At 33.5% G+C, this 16,920-nt stretch overlaps 1 protein-coding gene across 2 annotated transcripts in view; it reads left to right on the top strand.

Moving 5' to 3' along the window:
- The window catches only part of ATAD1 (ATPase family AAA domain containing 1), a 55,816-nt gene that overhangs the window by 20,962 nt on the left and 17,934 nt on the right, over nucleotides 1-16,920 (top strand). For both annotated transcript variants that reach the window (XM_046654772.1, XM_046654774.1), the window contains 4 exons: nucleotides 1,088-1,186; nucleotides 3,114-3,234; nucleotides 8,274-8,474; nucleotides 14,959-15,065. In XM_046654772.1, the coding sequence (XP_046510728.1) occupies nucleotides 1,088-1,186; nucleotides 3,114-3,234; nucleotides 8,274-8,474; nucleotides 14,959-15,065 (528 nt within the window). The remainder of the gene's footprint in view (nucleotides 1-1,087; nucleotides 1,187-3,113; nucleotides 3,235-8,273; nucleotides 8,475-14,958; nucleotides 15,066-16,920) is intronic.

Below are 16,920 nucleotides of genomic sequence, written 5' to 3'. Positions count from 1 at the left end.
ATCAAAAGTATTTTAGGAAAATGTAACAACAAAAATTTAGGTAAATATGATTTACCAGAACACCTTCATTCCTAAAAATGTTCACTTAATTGAAATTTGAATATGTTATCTATAGATTTTTAAAGACTCATTAGTGGTCACAAATTATAATTGGGGAAACCAAAGTAATCTGTGTACCGGTGAGAGTATGGGCTGTAGAGTTGGGCTGCCTGGATTCGTATGTTGCCTCTTCCATTTGCTAACTTTTAACCTAAGGCAAATTATGTAATCCAAGGTGAACTTCAGTTTCTCTTACTGTCATGGGGAAAAATTGTACCTCCCTCATAGGATCACGCTGAAGATTCAATGAGTTGATTCATTTACAGTATTTTGGCATAATATTTGGCACACTCAGTGATTATTTATCATTATCATCATTTTAATCAAAAGCTTTGTTGCATTGCTGGAACTCATAGATTTAAGGCTAGTTTTGCTCTGCTCTAAAGTATATGCAAGTGTACTTCTAATTCAGAATTAATTTTATTATCACTCATTGCCTAGCCCCAGGAATTGACTTTAACTAAAAGGGACAGCAATCTCAGAATAATTTGAAATTAGATAGATATGGACATTCATTCTAGATACCTGGGTAATTTGAAGGAAGTTTGGCACCTGTTTTCAGATACTCTATTAATTTAAAGAAAGAAACTCCATTTGTCCATTTCTTAATATCCTTAACTCCTCAGTCTTTCATTTTGAAGTTTTATCTGCACCTGTCATGGTAGTCCTACTAGGAAAGAGGACTCAGGTTGGACCCTAGAGTCTTATTGGAGCAATTCAAGGCCTTATATATGTCTCTACAATCATGTACCCTATTTTCTTATTTCCCAAAAGCTGATTTAAATTGCCCTGGTTTCTGTGGAGTAGACCCTCAGATCTTTTCTTTACCCAGGAAAGGCTTACGATTGAGAAGGATAAGATCAAGGAGCCTAGAATATCTCTGGATAACTCTATATATCCATTGCTTTTTAGACTTCACAGATATCTGTTTTGAAGTCCTAGTATCTAAATATCAAACTAAAAGAGGTTGCTTGTTTCTTCTTTCTAGGCAGAAAAATTGATGAAGCAAATTGGTGTGAAAAATGTGAAGCTTTCAGAATATGAAATGAGTATTGCTGCTCATCTGGTAGATCCTCTTAACATGCATGTATGTATCTTTAATCTTTTAAGATTTTTTTTGTCTGTCATTTTGTGTCGGGTCCCGAAGACCGTGACCAAGTGTGATGATTCTCTAGGAAGAATCACAGGATTCAGCATAGTCATACGCAGGAATATGATTTATTACAGCAGAAGGATACAAGGCAAAATCAGCAGGGAAAGAGGGACATGAGATGAGGTCTGGAGGACATCATGTACAAGCTTCCTAGAGTCTTCTCTCACTGAAGTCACCCAGGATGCACTTAATTGCTCCAACAGTGAGTTGTGAGAACACGTGTAAAATGCTATCCATCAGGGAAACTCTTCAGAGACTTAATGCCCAGGGTTTTAACTGGGACTGGTCATGTAGACTCCATCTTCCTAGCATCTACCAAAATTCTAGACTCCCAGAAGAAAAACAGGTATTCATCATAAACCATATTGTTTGCACAGTTTAGATACAGTGAGCTGTTTTTATAAGGGAATAGTGTGAACTTTCTCGAAATTGAAGTTCCCATACTGCAGCCAGAGGCCAGCCTTGCAAGCAGGTCTTTCTAAGGATAATAGTCTCAGGCTTGCTATGTTAACTTTTTACACGTTTGTTTAGTTAATCTTATACTTTTATATATTTACCTTTGTGGCATATAAAATGTACTGTTTTAAGTCATGTGGATATTTGATTTGGAGTTTAAATGTAGATTTTACTGATAAAATATGATAGACAATACAAGATTCTGAATTGCAGTTTTTCCATGCATGGCCTTGACAGATTATTTCCTCTTTGAGTTTCAGTTCCCTCCTGTATAATCCAGGGGCAGTGTAATACCTCCTCTACTTAGTTCAAAGGATTATTTTGAGGATCAGAGTAATGTAATTTATAAACTCTAAAGTCCTATGTGAATATTTTGTAACAGCAGATATAAATAAATTTTGTAACAATAGGTATAAATAAGTGAGTAGAATGAAATATGATATCCTTTTCTCCAAATCTAGGAAATAAAAATCTACGTCTTTTACTATCTATGTGCACAGAGACATACATGCTCCCAGAATTAATCCTCTGAATTTGATTTATAAATTTACAATGGTACTTTCTTACCTATATTTCTACCTACATTTGTGTCTGACTAAGGCTGTACCCAGTTTTTTTCATAGCTATAGTGAAACTGTGTGATGATTTTTTTCAGATTCGGCTGTTGGTTTTCACCTTTTTTATTTTAGATGGTAAAGAAAGTAAATCTGTTGTAAATATTACTTCTGACGGCCCCACCTCCACCCCTTTTGCTCTATCAGATTAGAGCTAGATTGTCGAAGATTTTTTTTTAGGTCGTTTTAGGTTAGTTTATTTCCAAAAAAATTTTTTTAACTTGAGTCAGAAGGCTTTAAAGTACACAAGCTGTGTCTGTTTTGGAAGTATGTAGTATCTCCTATTTACTGTTTATTAAGACATAAGTTTTGACACAATTTTGATTAATAAAATTCAGAAATCCAGTTTGATGGATATAGACCTTATTTCAAAAATTCATGACTGTTGTATTTGGCAGCATCGTATATGAATTAGGCGCAGTCCTGATGAGTTCTTCCCTCTCGGCCAGTGCTGAATTATCTGTCTGAGCTGGTTCTCAGTCTTCTTGGCAGAGTATTTCTCCCTCTTAAATGGAGTGAATTCAGTTATTAAATCCCTGTGGAATTTTGAGTGCTGGCCCTAGTACTTTTTTTTAATAGTAAGTTGTTGACTATTAAATTCCTTTTTACAGTTTCATAACAATTTAATAATCTCATTATTGCTGTGAAAAGTCTTTACTCGCATTAATATAACATTTTAATCTTTTGTTATGTGTAATTATCAGATTAATGTTTGCCAGTTGAGGGGCATTTTTTAATTTCAGTGAGTATACATTACTTGTGAAACTCATGTTGATTTTACCTTTTACCAGGTTACATGGAGTGATATAGCAGGTTTAGATGATGTCATTACAGATCTGAAAGACACAGTCATCTTGCCTATCAAAAAGAAGCATTTGTTTGAAAATTCCAGGCTTCTGCAGCCTCCAAAAGGTATGGCAAAAGTTTATATTTGCTAAAGCATTAAAAACTTAGAAAACATTGGAACTTTCTGCCATTATAGAACTTGATGGATTTTCAAGAGAATGCTGAGATCGTGTGAACTGTTTTATAAATAATAGTTTTAACATAACTGCTCATTCTTTAGCTTCCCAAATTTAGATAAATTTTTTTCCCTGTAGTTACATGTCAAAATAATCCCTTTATTTTAAACTCATTTTTATTACTTCCAAGTAAATGAGATTTGGGAAATCAAAGTTAAAAAACAATCCAAAATCACAATATAAGTTTTTTTGTTTTCAAGATAAGACTTCTTTTTGGTGTTTCACAATTCTAGTGATTTTTTTTCTTTTTAGTAATCTTAATTATTTTTAGATTTCAGTGATTTTTTTTGGGAAATACTGAACTACAAATGAACTAGAAGTTAAATACTACTTTTTTTTTTTTTTTTTTGAGGAAGATTAGCCCTGAGTTAACATCTGCTGCCAATCCTCCTCTTTTTGCTGGGGAAGACTGGCCCTGAGCTAGCATCCATGCCCAACTTCCTCTACTTTATATGTGGGACGCCTGCCACAGCTTGTTTTGACAAGCCATGCCGTGTCCACACCTGGGATCCGAACCGGCGAACCTCGGGCCGCTGAAGTGGAATGTGCAAACCTAACTCCTGCACCACCGGGCTGGCCCCTAAATACTACTTATTTTTAATAAAGGGAAACTTCTCCTATTCCTGGATAGCCATCACTTTGAAAACCTTAGAACTCAAGAAGTGAGAGTACTTATGACTGCATCCTTAAATGTAGTACTTTTATTCTTGTTCATTCAAATATTAATCATATTTAAGGGTTAAAGGTGATTGAAATGGAGCTTACATGATAATTGACAGTGGGAGCTAAATAGAGGTGTGTTACCGTGGCTTTCAGATACAAATGCTATAGGGTAGCTTATTTTTTTCCATTTAGTGGAAGCTTCTCTTCCACTAACTAGACAGGTTTCCAAAACTAGACAGGTTTGATTTATGTTACTAGTCAAGACTGAACTCAAATTATTAGACACAAGGATTTTTCAAAAAAAGTGGGATTTTTAGAAATATCAAAATAGCGCTATGTGTAAGTTGTAGTTGCTTATAATCATACTGATTTTGAAGCTGTATCATAAGTGCATTAATTTATATTTCAAACGTAATTGAAGCCAATACCTGTACATTTTTATAAAGTAGATGATTTTTGTTTGTGAGAAAGAATGACAGTTATTACCAAAAGTGACATGTTCTTTTTGTTAACTAAAACAAAACTGTTTATTATGTATTTTTTTTATTTTCTGAAACAGCAGAGCTGCTTTTTTCTTTCTAACAAAAAGCATTTAGTTTATATGGGTTTTTTCCCCCAAAGAAAATTTCTAATTATTTATTTGAGCCCAGATCAAAAAAGTAAGGTAAAAGTTGGATTATTTAATTATGTTCTTGACTAACCTCTTCCAGGTTGTTTGAGTCTGAACAAAAAAGAAATTTTGTGAATTTCATGTCTGGGTTTCACAATGTTAATGAATTTCGGAAAGTAAAATGTTTTTTATATACTCTTAGAGAAAGCTCCTTTTCTCATCAGCGACGTCTCAGTCCAGGTAATTGGGTGACTCCACCAGTTAGACTTGGTTTAAAGCCCTGATTAGCATAAAAGATACAAAATTATGAGGGGATACTTGTTATGGTTAAATCTGCTGCTTATTTGAAAGCATTATCCAAAACTGGAGGTGGCTCCTGTGTGTATTTAAAATTTTTCTAAGTTACGTGAGTATCTCCTGATACGTAATCTAAAGTTTTACTTTTTGAGCTTTTCCAGGTTTGCATTTTTGGAAAATTTTTTATCAAGAACAAAAGCTTGAAAAGTCATTGATTTACTTGTTGACACTCAACATAAATTGGATATTAGTGTACAGAAGCAGAGTATAAGATCAGTTGCATACCATCCTTGTTCCATTTTTGGACTGGAAGTAGGTTACCTCGGTTAGAGTCATTGCTTTACTTCAATTTTATGTTATCCCTGGGGAGTTGATTGCTTTCTAAGCTGAAAGTGACTGCCTCACAGTCTACAAAAAGAAAATTTGAGAATACCTTGTTATGTACTATCCATGCAACACGTGAAATCATACTTAACTAATAGGATCACATAGAGCTGTTATGCCTCTAATTGGTTATAAGAAGATGCCATAAAATATCGATGCTTGTATTAAAAAAGTAACCCTTTTTTTCCTCCAAACATTTAAAAATTTAAAACAGTTAAAAAATGCTATTTAAATACTCCATGGCTCTGTCTGTAAACTCTGAATTCAGTAATCATTTTGGTGCATAAGTTTTATGTGAATGTCATCATATTCCATGTGTTGATGCATTCTTAAAAATGTTAATCACCTAAGAAAAATATATTTTGAAAAATTGATTTTCTGAACCTATAAAGGCCTACATTCCCCTTCCTGAGTACTTTATATTAAAATAGATTTAATTTTTAAAGATATTTATTTTTCCACCATTTGGACAAAATTTTTATTGAAGTTTGAAAGTCACTAAACTAGTCCAAAAAAGAAAGAAAAATTGTTCACTAATAAGGTAATATATTTGTTACTAATGAGGATTATCTCTAATTTGGATCTCTTTGCCCTAATACTTCTTTTCTTCATCCTAAATCTTTTATTTGCATGCAGTACTTATAAAGCAAAGCCCTTACCAAAAACATCCATCTTAAAAAGGGATTTAAATTTTTAAGCCTTACAAAGCTCCAGATAAACAGTTATTTTGTTGAAAACAGTTATAGAAGTATCAGACTAAACTCAAAAAAACTAATTAAAAGGTTTCAAAACTAATAAAGCCTAATGCCCCACATTCCTTTGTGGAACCACTCATTTACCACCCTTCATAAATATTAACATTGTGGAGTCTACTTCAACAAAGGGTATCAAGAAGGTGCCACTTTCAAATGACATTATTGCTGGACTCACTGATAACATGTTAAATGAGACAATATGAATCTTAGTGAAACTTAACATGGAGAGAAATGGTGATAAAACAGTTGAATGAATAATTATAAAGCTCACACTAATGTAACTAGCACCTGGGTCAGGAAGTGAACTTTGCTCCTCATATGCATCTTATCTATCATGGCGCCATCCTCTAGAACACTATGAAATCCAGAAGCTTTCATTGCATGTTGAATCTTTAGACATTAGTAAATAACTGCTCGATTACCAACACTAATTATAATCCCTGAAGAGTAATATTGGGAAAACTTAATTCTGCTAAGAAGTACCAAAACTAAACTATTAGGAATGAAATAATCAAAGGGATAAGTGAATACTTCAAAACAATTATAACATTCTAAGCGTACTGCATAAGTTTATGAAGTGATGGTGTAGCTACAAAACCAACAAAATATGAAGACTTTTTGCATCAGTACTTCTAAAAATCCTGAGATTCAAGTAATATGTATATAAATGTTTGCTGGTGGATCTGCATTCCATATTAAATTATGCTCAGAATGATAAATGTAATAATAATTACAAGCTTCTGCAGTCATCCCATATGTTTTCAGCTTTATTTAAATTAAATTCTGTTAGACCAGTTTTATGTTGTTCACATGAGCCATCCAAAAGAAAAGTGTCAGTAGAAGATTTAAATTATAACTGACTTAACTAAATTTGTAGCACTTACATGAACTTAATGAAAAATTGCTAACACTGCTTGAAAATATTAACATGTACTGGCGAAGTTTATGGTTTTAAATTTTAAAATCAGCTTTAGAAAAGTTTAGTTTAGAATGATTAAACTTGGGTTAGTTTTGAGTCTTAAGAATTACTAAGCCCACTAGAAAAATCTGTGTATGCTTGAGGAAAAGTTTGAACATTAGTTTGAAGTGCTTGATGTGAAAAAAAATTTATTAGGTTTATGGAATCAAGCTCAAGTTTCTTATTTTTTAAAAAAATGAAAATTTTTGTGAGGGAAATTTTATATAAAATATTTACAGTCATGCACTGCATAACAGCATTTCAGTCTCAATGACAGAGTGCATATACAACAGTGGTCCCATGAGATTAGTACCATGGAGCCTAGGTGTGTAGTAGGCTATACCATTTCGGTTTGTGTAAGTACACTCTGTGATGTTCACACAATGACAAAATCGCCCAACAACACATTTCTCAGAATGTATCCCTGTTGTGAAGCAATGCATGACTATATTTTTCTTCCCTTATATTTTGTATTTTATTTATGTTACATAGTAATATTTTGGATACTTCCAAATCCTCTCCATTTTACCCAGCGTGCCTCCTATAGATATTGTTGTTCTTTAGGTGCTATATTACATGAGAAAAGTTGAGAAGCTCTGAATTAAGCAAATATTTAAAGAGGTCTACAGATTACAGTTTTTGTCAGGCCTGTCTGTGGATGATCTATAGATAGAGCCATAATTTTAGTATTATATGAACTTAGAACTACTGTAGGGAATGAACTACACCTCATTTTAGTTGAAAAACAGTTGGTGATGATTCCCAGAGTACTCAAGACCCAAACCTGTTTAGATCCCTTATATGTTAAAGAATTACCTTAAAACTTAAGCCTCCCAGCAACAGCAAAACAGTGTTTGCTGCATTCTGTTTTGAAGTTGTCAGTTTTCTCTGGGCTGTTGTCACTGTGCTATAGTGCTCCATTAGGTTGTGAAGGTAGAGGGTGTTAGATGAGTTTATTTGCCAACCATTGACTGAGTGATGTGAGTTTGGATGTCAAGATGATTGTCTTTAGTATCCTAAACTGAACCTTTTCATGAAGGGAGGAGGCACAAGGGTACTGTAATCCCAAGTACATGTCACCCCTGACACTGAGCTGAGAATATGGTGTCTTCCTTTTCTACTATAAAAAATGATTAGTAAACACAAGTGAATATTGGGAAAAATGTTAGTGTGGGCAGAATTATTATGTTGATTATCACTTAAACTGAAGCAAATGGCTCGTTCTCTTAAAGGAAATAATAAAATAACATGTTGCTTTCCAGGTGTTCTTCTCTATGGGCCTCCAGGCTGTGGCAAAACGTTGATTGCCAAGGCTACAGCCAAAGAAGCTGGCTGTCGATTTATTAACCTTCAGCCTTCTACACTGACAGATAAGTGGTATGGAGAATCTCAGAAATTGGCTGCCGCTGTTTTCTCTCTTGCCATAAAGCTACAGCCTTCCATCATCTTTATAGATGAAATAGGTATGCTATGTTTTCTATGTGAGCATTTTAAAACAGCATTTTTAAGGGTGGTATTAAATGACCAGATAGAGTTTTTAACATTTATTAGGCCAAATTAATAGAACAAAAGAGATAACCAACATCTTAATATGCTATGTATAATTTTTGTGTTATGGAGTGAACCATAGTCTATTTATTCCCCTGCTTGATAAGTTTTTTCATTCTTTTCCCTCTTTCAAACAGTATGCAGTGAACTTCCATGTACATGTTTCCTCAGGCACTTGTATTTCCAGGGTAGATACCTAGAAGTTGAACCGTTAGGTTGTATGAGGTCTCCATCTTCAACCTCACTAGGATTCCACTTGTTGAAAATGGTTATACGTGTTTTCACTGTCACCAGTGTATAGGTTGTTTCCCTTCATAACTCCCTAAAATTAATTTTTTCACACATTGTTAATTTTTGCCAATTTAAGAACATGAATTATCTCATCATTGTTTTAATTTGTATTTCCCTGCTTATTAGTAAATTTGGACATCTTTTAACATGTTGCTTAGTGATTTGGGTTTCCTTACTTGTAAATTACCACATTTCTTTGGAGTTATTTGCATTTTTCATGGTAATTCTTTGTTCATATTATCATTGCAAATATTTTCTAGACTGGCTTGTCTTTTCACTTTATGATGGTTTCTTATACAGAGACTTAAATTTAAATGTGTGTAGTTACATTTATCAGTCTTTTTTCTTTATGATTTATACTTTCTGTGTCTGGTTTACTTCATTATGCCCATATTCTCCTTATTTTTTAAATATATAGTTTGAAGTAGAAATCTAATTTTATTCTTTTTTCTTTTCTTTTTTTTTTGGTGAGGATGATTGTCCCTGAGTTAACATCTGTGCCAATCTTCCTCTATTTTGTGTGTGGGACACCACTACAGCATGGCTTAATGAGCGCTGTGTAAGTCCACACCTGGGATCCAACCCTGTGAAGCCCAGGTTGCCAAAGCAGAGCACGAGAAATTAACCACTACATCCCTGGGCTAGCTAATAATTTTATTCTTTTTCATATGGACTGCCAACTTATAAAATCATCTTTCTTTGTATGTCATGACTTTTTACATTAGTGGACTTTTCTATATTTTATAGATCATCAATATTTTTGTTCTGTTCCTGTTACAGTAAGTTATGTATATATGATAAAGCTATAGTAATTAAAACTATAGCTTTGAATTAATTATGCTATTATAGTTATATGTAATATAGGCTACATAGAAATAGAGAGAAAGATAGGTTTAGATATATAGTACTTTGGTTACTTGTTGCCTTCTGTATCTTTCTTGTCAATGTACTCCAACTGTTTTAGATTTTTGTTGTCCATTTTGTACAAAAGAGCATATATCTGGATTTTTAAAAAGTTTGATCTAAGACTTTTAACCAGGTAGTGTGGTTAGTTTGCCTTCATTTTGATAGCTGATATATTTAGATTTATTTCTACCACATTACTGTGTGCTTTCTATTTACCAATCTAGTGGACTTTTTTGCTTTTTTTATTTCCTTTTCCCTGATACAAGTTTATAAGTTATATATTCTTTTTCTTTTAGTGAAATATTTAGCATACCTACTTGTCTTAAAAGTCTAGGCTAATCATTTCTGCTTTCCTTCCTCCCAAATAATACAGGGACCTTGGAACTCTTGAACAGTAATTGTTCCCTTCATCTCTTACATGTTGTTGTTAATGTTTTCTCTTATTTTCTACCCTCCATATTTTTATTTTTATACTGGCAGTGCTTGTTTAGAGACCCACGTTTGTCTTTTTTTTTTGCTCACTGTTGCTTCTTGTACCTGCCTTTTCTGGATTTAATTACCTTCTTACTGAAATCTGTTGATGTTCTTTCAGCAAAGATCATGAATATAGTGAATTCTGTCTGTTTTGTGTGAAAAAGTGTTAATTCTACCTTTACTCTTAAATGATACAGAATTATTTTCCTTCAGCATTTTGAAACTACAAATCCATTGTCTTCCAGTCTTTCTTGTTGATTTTGAGAATTCTACTTATAAGCTAATATTTCTTTGTAAGTAATCCATTTTTTCCTCTCTAATTGCTGTTATATTTTTATATTGTTCTTCTATTTGATTATGGTGTTCTAGGTCTGTATTTATTTTTATTTATCCTGCTAAGACTTACTGTGATTTTTAATCTGAGGATTCATGGCTTTCGTTAATTCTGGAAAATTTCTCAGCCACTATATATTTTTGAATGCTGCATGGCTTTCATTTTATTAAAAAACAAAACATATTCTTCAACTCTCTACTTAATTTTTAGTCATTTTCACAGTTTCATCATCTGTCTCTCTACCATACTTCATCAGTTCTAAAACATACTGTTGTACTTTTTTTTTTTTTTAACGTTTTAACATCCCTGGAGTTGGGATAGCATGTTATAACTTAATTGGCAATGTTTTTTCTTCTAGTATTATAATTTAATTGGCAGCATTTTAAATTTTTTGTTGATACAAAATAGTGCAACTCAAAAATCAATCAGTAAGTTGTAAAAAGCAATTGTGTTGCTTGTCTGTCTAATCTCAACAATCATTGAGTTTGTATTTTGTTGATTCTATTTGAACTTTAGAAGTTTTATTTGGTTCTTTTTCAAATTTATCTTTTTTCACTGTACCTTGCTCTTTTGTTAGAATTTCAACCCCTTTTATGTCTTCAGAATTTTAAACATACTGTTTTTATATAGTTTTTTTGGATTGTTCTATTGTCTGAAATTCTCCTTCTCTTTTATATTATGAAGTCTTTCATAGTAATTTGTTTCCTTATGTCATATCTAACATTAGTTGGCTTACGGTTTGTTTTTGTATCAGAATTCTGTGTTGCCTAAGAAGATCCAGAGTAGTTTTTCCATCTTCAACTTAGAACCTCTGGGGTCTAATCGCTGAGGACCAATTTCTATGATAATTTCTCAACTTGGACGTTCCTGGGTTGAATGGCAGTACAAATTTAGACTTCAAGCCTGAGACAGAGCCCCTCTGGTCCTGGTTTTTTATTTTTCAGGATGGACGTATTTCCCCCCAGAGCCCAGGCCAAAACAGACAAGCTTCCTTAACTGTCTATAGTGGTGAGCAGAATTTGTTTCTTGTCTGCACTTTCTGTGAGTGTACATCCTTTTGAGAATCTTGGCTTTAGCATGAATATTAACATCAAAGCAGAACCTTCTGATGCTACAGATGCATACCTGTTATGTACACAAACACACACACAAACAGCAGTGTAATCACTTCAAGTTCTTACCACTCTTATTTTCATTTCACTTTTATCCTGAACTCTCGGATTTGTTTCCTTGCTTTCTTGCAATCTCAGATATTCATTAACCTTTCTTTTTTTAATTACTAGACTTTTTTTGAACAGTTTCGAGGTTACAAAAAATCGAACAGAAAGTACAGAGTTCTCATATACTACTCCCCTCATACACAGTTTCCCCTATTGCCAATACTTTGCATTAGTGTGGTACATTTGTTACAGTTATGAACCAGTATTGGTACATTATTAATAACTAAAGTCCGTGTTTATATTAAGGTTCATTCTTGGTGTTGTAGAGTGCTGTGGCCTTTGACAAATCTACCATTATAGTATCATACAGAATAGTTTCACCACCCTAAAAATCCCCTGTGTTCCACCTATTCATCCTTCCTTCCCTCCCAAACTCCTGGCAGCCACGGATCTTTTTACTGTCTCTATGATTTTGCCTTTTACGGAATGTCATATGGTCTTCTGTAGCTTTTTCAGACTGGCTTCTGTCACTTAGCAATATGCATTTAAGCTTCTTCCATGCTTTTTGTGGCTCGGTAGCTCATTTTGTTTTATTACTGAATAAGTTCCATTGTATCTTCTTACCACAATTTGTTTATCAGTTCATCTATTGAAAGACCGTATTGGTTGTTTCCAGTTTTGGGTGATTATGACTAAAGCTGCTAACGACAGTGATATGCAAGATTTTGTGTGGACATGTTTTCACCTCAATTGGGTAAAAATCTAGCAGCACAATGCTGGATCGTGTGGTAAAACAGTAATTAGCTTTTCAAGGAACTGCCAAAATGTCTTCCAAAGTGGCTGTACCATTTTGCAGTTCCACCAGAAATAAATGAGAGGTCCTGTTGCTCTGCGTTCTCTCTAGCACTTGGTATTATCAGTTTTTTGGATTTTAGCTATTCTAATAAGTATGTGGTGGTATCTCATTATTGTTTTAATTTGCAGTTCCCTAACATATTATGGAGCGTTTATTTGCCATCTGTATATCTTCTTTGGTGAGGTGTCTGTTCAGATCTTTTGCCCATTTTTTAATTGGGTTCTTTCTTATTGTTCAATTCTAAGAGTTCTTTATATGTTTTGGATACAAGTTCTTTATGAGGTATGTGTTTTGTAAGTGTATTTTCCCAGTCTGTGGTTTGTCTTTTCTCTTAACACTGTCTTCCACAGGGTAGGATTTTTAATTTTAATAAAATCCAACTTAGCTGTTTTTTTCTGTGATGGATTATGCTTTTGGTGTTGTATGTAAAAACTCATTACCTAGCCCAAGGTCACCTAGATTTTTTCCTATATTATCTTCTAGAAGTTTTATAGTTTTGTCTTTTACATTTAGATCTGTAATCCATTTTGAGTTAATTTTTGTGAAAGGTATAAGGTATGTGTCTTGCTCTGTTTTTTTGTGTATGGATGTCCAGTTGTTCCAGCAGTATTTATCAGATGTTGTGATTTATAAGAAATATACATTTGGTCGTTCACATGACCTGGGCTTGCTGTTGGGCTCTGAAGTGGAAGGCTGGGGATGGTGGGTAGTCTTGTAGGACTGAACCCTTAACCTGTTAGAATTTGATGCTGTCTCCAGGCAAATATTGTCAGAATTGCGTTGAATTCTCAGACAGCCTGTTGGTATCTGAGAATTGCTTGTTGGTATAGGAAACGCCCCCCTCCCCACATTGGAATTGCTCTCAGAACACCAGAGGAGATATACGTTAACTTTTTTAAAAAAATGCTTTATCTAGCTTTTTTGTTAGTGTTTACATACGTCTTTTTCCATCCTTTTCAGCATTCTGAGCCCTTATTTTAAAAGTATGTCTCTTGTAAGCAGCACACAGTTGTTGTTTTTTTTTTCTTTTTACATCCAGTTTAGTATCTTAATTGTGTTCTCGGAGACTCTAGACCATTTACATTTAGTTAATTACTGATATAATTAGGGTATTTATACTTATTCAGCATTTTAAGTTTTTCATATTATTTTAAGCAGCCATCTTGTCAGAACCACTTCTTAGTAATGAAGATAATTTAGGAATAATTAATAGCAGAATTACAGTGGTTAAGTAGGCAGCTGAACTTAGACAATTTGTCTTTAAAAAAAATAAGCAATTTAAAAATGACTGGATTTTCTACATCCGTAATAGATGGGTTAGTTTGATGCATAGTCTGACAGTAGGACAGATTGTACAAAATTGGAACTATATAAGAAAATCGAAGGTATATGTTTGCCATCACAAGACTGTCATGTCATGGTAACATATTTTTGCTATAATTACTTTTTTAAAAAGGGTTTTTCTTGAAGCTTGGACCTAGCACATTACAAAGCATTTTTGTGCCGCTTACATGTATGACAGACAGAATTGAAGTTGCAGTTTTAATGCTGAAATATGAAAGCTACTCAGAAATGCCAGTGATTTGAGGGAATATAAGACAAAACATTTGAAACAGGATTGTACTAGAAAATCTAGGATTTATGTTTGCTGTCTTTTTTTCATTCTTAGGATGTGTACCACCTTTCACTCTTTTCATTCTAGAAGGAAAATGTTTTTCCCCCTTTTAAAAGCGTTTCATGTTCATTATAGATAATTTGGAAGACAAAGAATAATTCAAGAGAAAATTTAAATTGTCCTTAAGTCTGTCACTGAGAGAGAATCAAAGTTAATAGCATTTTGGTGTATTTCCTTAAAGGCTTTTTTACCCTGTATAACCTATGTACATGCATGCTAACATGTGTGTTTTAAACCATTTTCTGTCCTACATTTTCCCACTTAATAATGCTTTGACGTTTTCCAATGTCATCTTTATTTGTTACCAGGAAAAGTGTGTGAGGAAAAAGGATGTGACCCCATAATTAAGAATACATAGGATGCAGATAACCTGGAAAGTTAGAGCCAAAGCACACACACTTTCCTCCCAGATACTACTTGATCCTTTTCCAGCCTTTCAGTACCATATCCTTCACTTCTTTTATATATGTTGGCATGAATGTATTTTTAGGAAAGAAATGAAGGTTGTGAATTGATTATGTATTAATTTGACCAATAATTTGCCAAAATTGTTATACCAGAACAGTGTGTAAAAAGGCATAGTTGAACCCTTTTCTTTGTAATCCTTTCATAAAGTTGTTGACTTTTGATTAATGCTTTGAAATTATATAAATAGTAAATAATTCATTATTAATTTCTAAGGTTAAGGATTTTTTCCTTCTAGACTCCTTTCTACGAAACCGCTCAAGTTCTGACCATGAAGCTACAGCCATGATGAAAGCTCAGTTTATGAGTCTCTGGGATGGATTGGATACTGATCACAGCTGCCAGGTATTTGAAGGAAATCTGCCTTAAACTTGTGGTGGTGGTAGTAGTGTTGATAGAAAATTTGTTGGGCTACTTGTTAGGCTTTTTTACAAAAGTCTTTTTAGTAACTATTTATACTTATCATTAAGTGATGGGGATCTGAAAGAATATGGTTTGTATACATTTTCATCAATTTTGAAGGCTTCATAATGAAGAAAATGTTATTAGATTGCTTAAATGCCTGAAACAAATGCAATAGAAGAGAGAAAAGAGAATAAAAGCCTCTCCTTGGAATTTTCAGAGCCATTATGCCAAAGAAGAGGAAATGACTAGTGGTTGTGGGTATTCTGTACGTGTTCTTTTGACTCTTCTCAGTTCTTATGTTACCTACCTCATTTCCATTTTACCGTTTTTGTTAGTTGCTAAAACTTACACACTGCCCACTTCCTATCACATGTACCTTCCTTTCGAATCCCAATTTTATGCCAGACAGTCTTCTATCCTAGGCTTTGTCTCTTCCCCTGGCAAGGCTGTGAAACCAAAACTAAGGTTCCCTTGGCATTGCACCCAAAGAGAAAGCCAGCTGTGTTGTTCAGTTTACCTCTTTGGGTTCCCATTTTCACTTAGTTTGTCTGCTTTGAAGAGGAGAAAGAAAAAAAAATTTATCCAGCATGTTTGTTTTTCTGCCGTATTACTGGAAATGGAAGTTCCGTAACCATTTTTCTGTTTTTTATTTTTTTCATGAATCACCTATTTATATCTCATGGAAGAATTTTGGAAAAGTTAACAGTGTTCTTTTGTTATTTTAACTTTAGTAGGTATTTTCTATTTTGTAATCTGTTTTTGCCTTTTTAAGAATATCGTATATTTAGTATTACATCTTTTATCTCTTTAAAAAATTCAACCATTATTTCTTCAGTTGTTGTTTCTTCTCCATCCCCCCCATGTGATCTCGTTATGGATTGCCAGTTGGATGTACCTTATTTATATTCCATGTGTTTTAACTTCTCTTTCATATTTTCTCTCTTTGTGCTACATTCTGAGTAATTTCTTTGCCTCTTTCTTTCAATTTGATCATTCTGGGTTCAGTTGAATCTCTTCTGCTATTTAACCCTTTCATTGAGCTTATTTTTTCAGTTATTATATTTTCAGTTCTGGAAATTGTTTTAAATTCTTTTTCAAGTCTGCTAGGTCAATTTTGATGGGCTCTTGCCCATCAGCTCGTGTTTCCAGTTGGATTAGAAAACAAGAACCTTGGCATCGACTAGCTGTGGGAACTTGGCCAAATTATATAACCGCTCTGTATCTGTATAGAGGGAGTAATATCTATAAAAAGTGAAGGATGGTGTCTACCTCGGAATTACCGTACAGTTTTAAAGAATTAATCTGAATAAAGTGCTTATATTAGTGCTTGGTATATGTTTGATACATAAGAATTTGCTGTATGATTTTTTTTATTATTTATTCCTTTAAATATGTTAACATACTAATTTTATGGTTTGTATTAAATAATTCTAACTTATGACTCTTTGTAATCTGGTTCTGTCATTTGTTTGAGTTTATGGTGGCTATTTTCCTCTGTGTTTTTTGGTTTCATGGGAAAAATCATGTTTGGTAGCATTTTGTGAACTTTTGGAATCTATGTTGAAGATCTATTGCTCTAAGAAGATTTTCTGTTTATCTTCTGCCAGATTTTTTTTCCCAACACAAATAGGTAAATTCAGGTCTAAGATCCGTGTTAGCTGGCTGTGAACAATGAAATCTGAGGGATTTCATGTGTGTTTATGAGTTTATATGTCTATCCAAGAACCAGTGCTTGCCTCTGCTGAATGGATTTTCTCATATTTCACCATGTTTCTCTGGCTGCAGTACTTAATGA

This window comes from Equus quagga, chromosome 2 (assembly GCF_021613505.1).
Source record: "Equus quagga isolate Etosha38 chromosome 2, UCLA_HA_Equagga_1.0, whole genome shotgun sequence".
Taxonomy (NCBI): Eukaryota; Metazoa; Chordata; class Mammalia; order Perissodactyla; family Equidae; genus Equus; species Equus quagga.
Note: the sequence above shows the minus strand (reverse complement) of the source record. Positions and strands in the feature narration are given on the sequence as shown.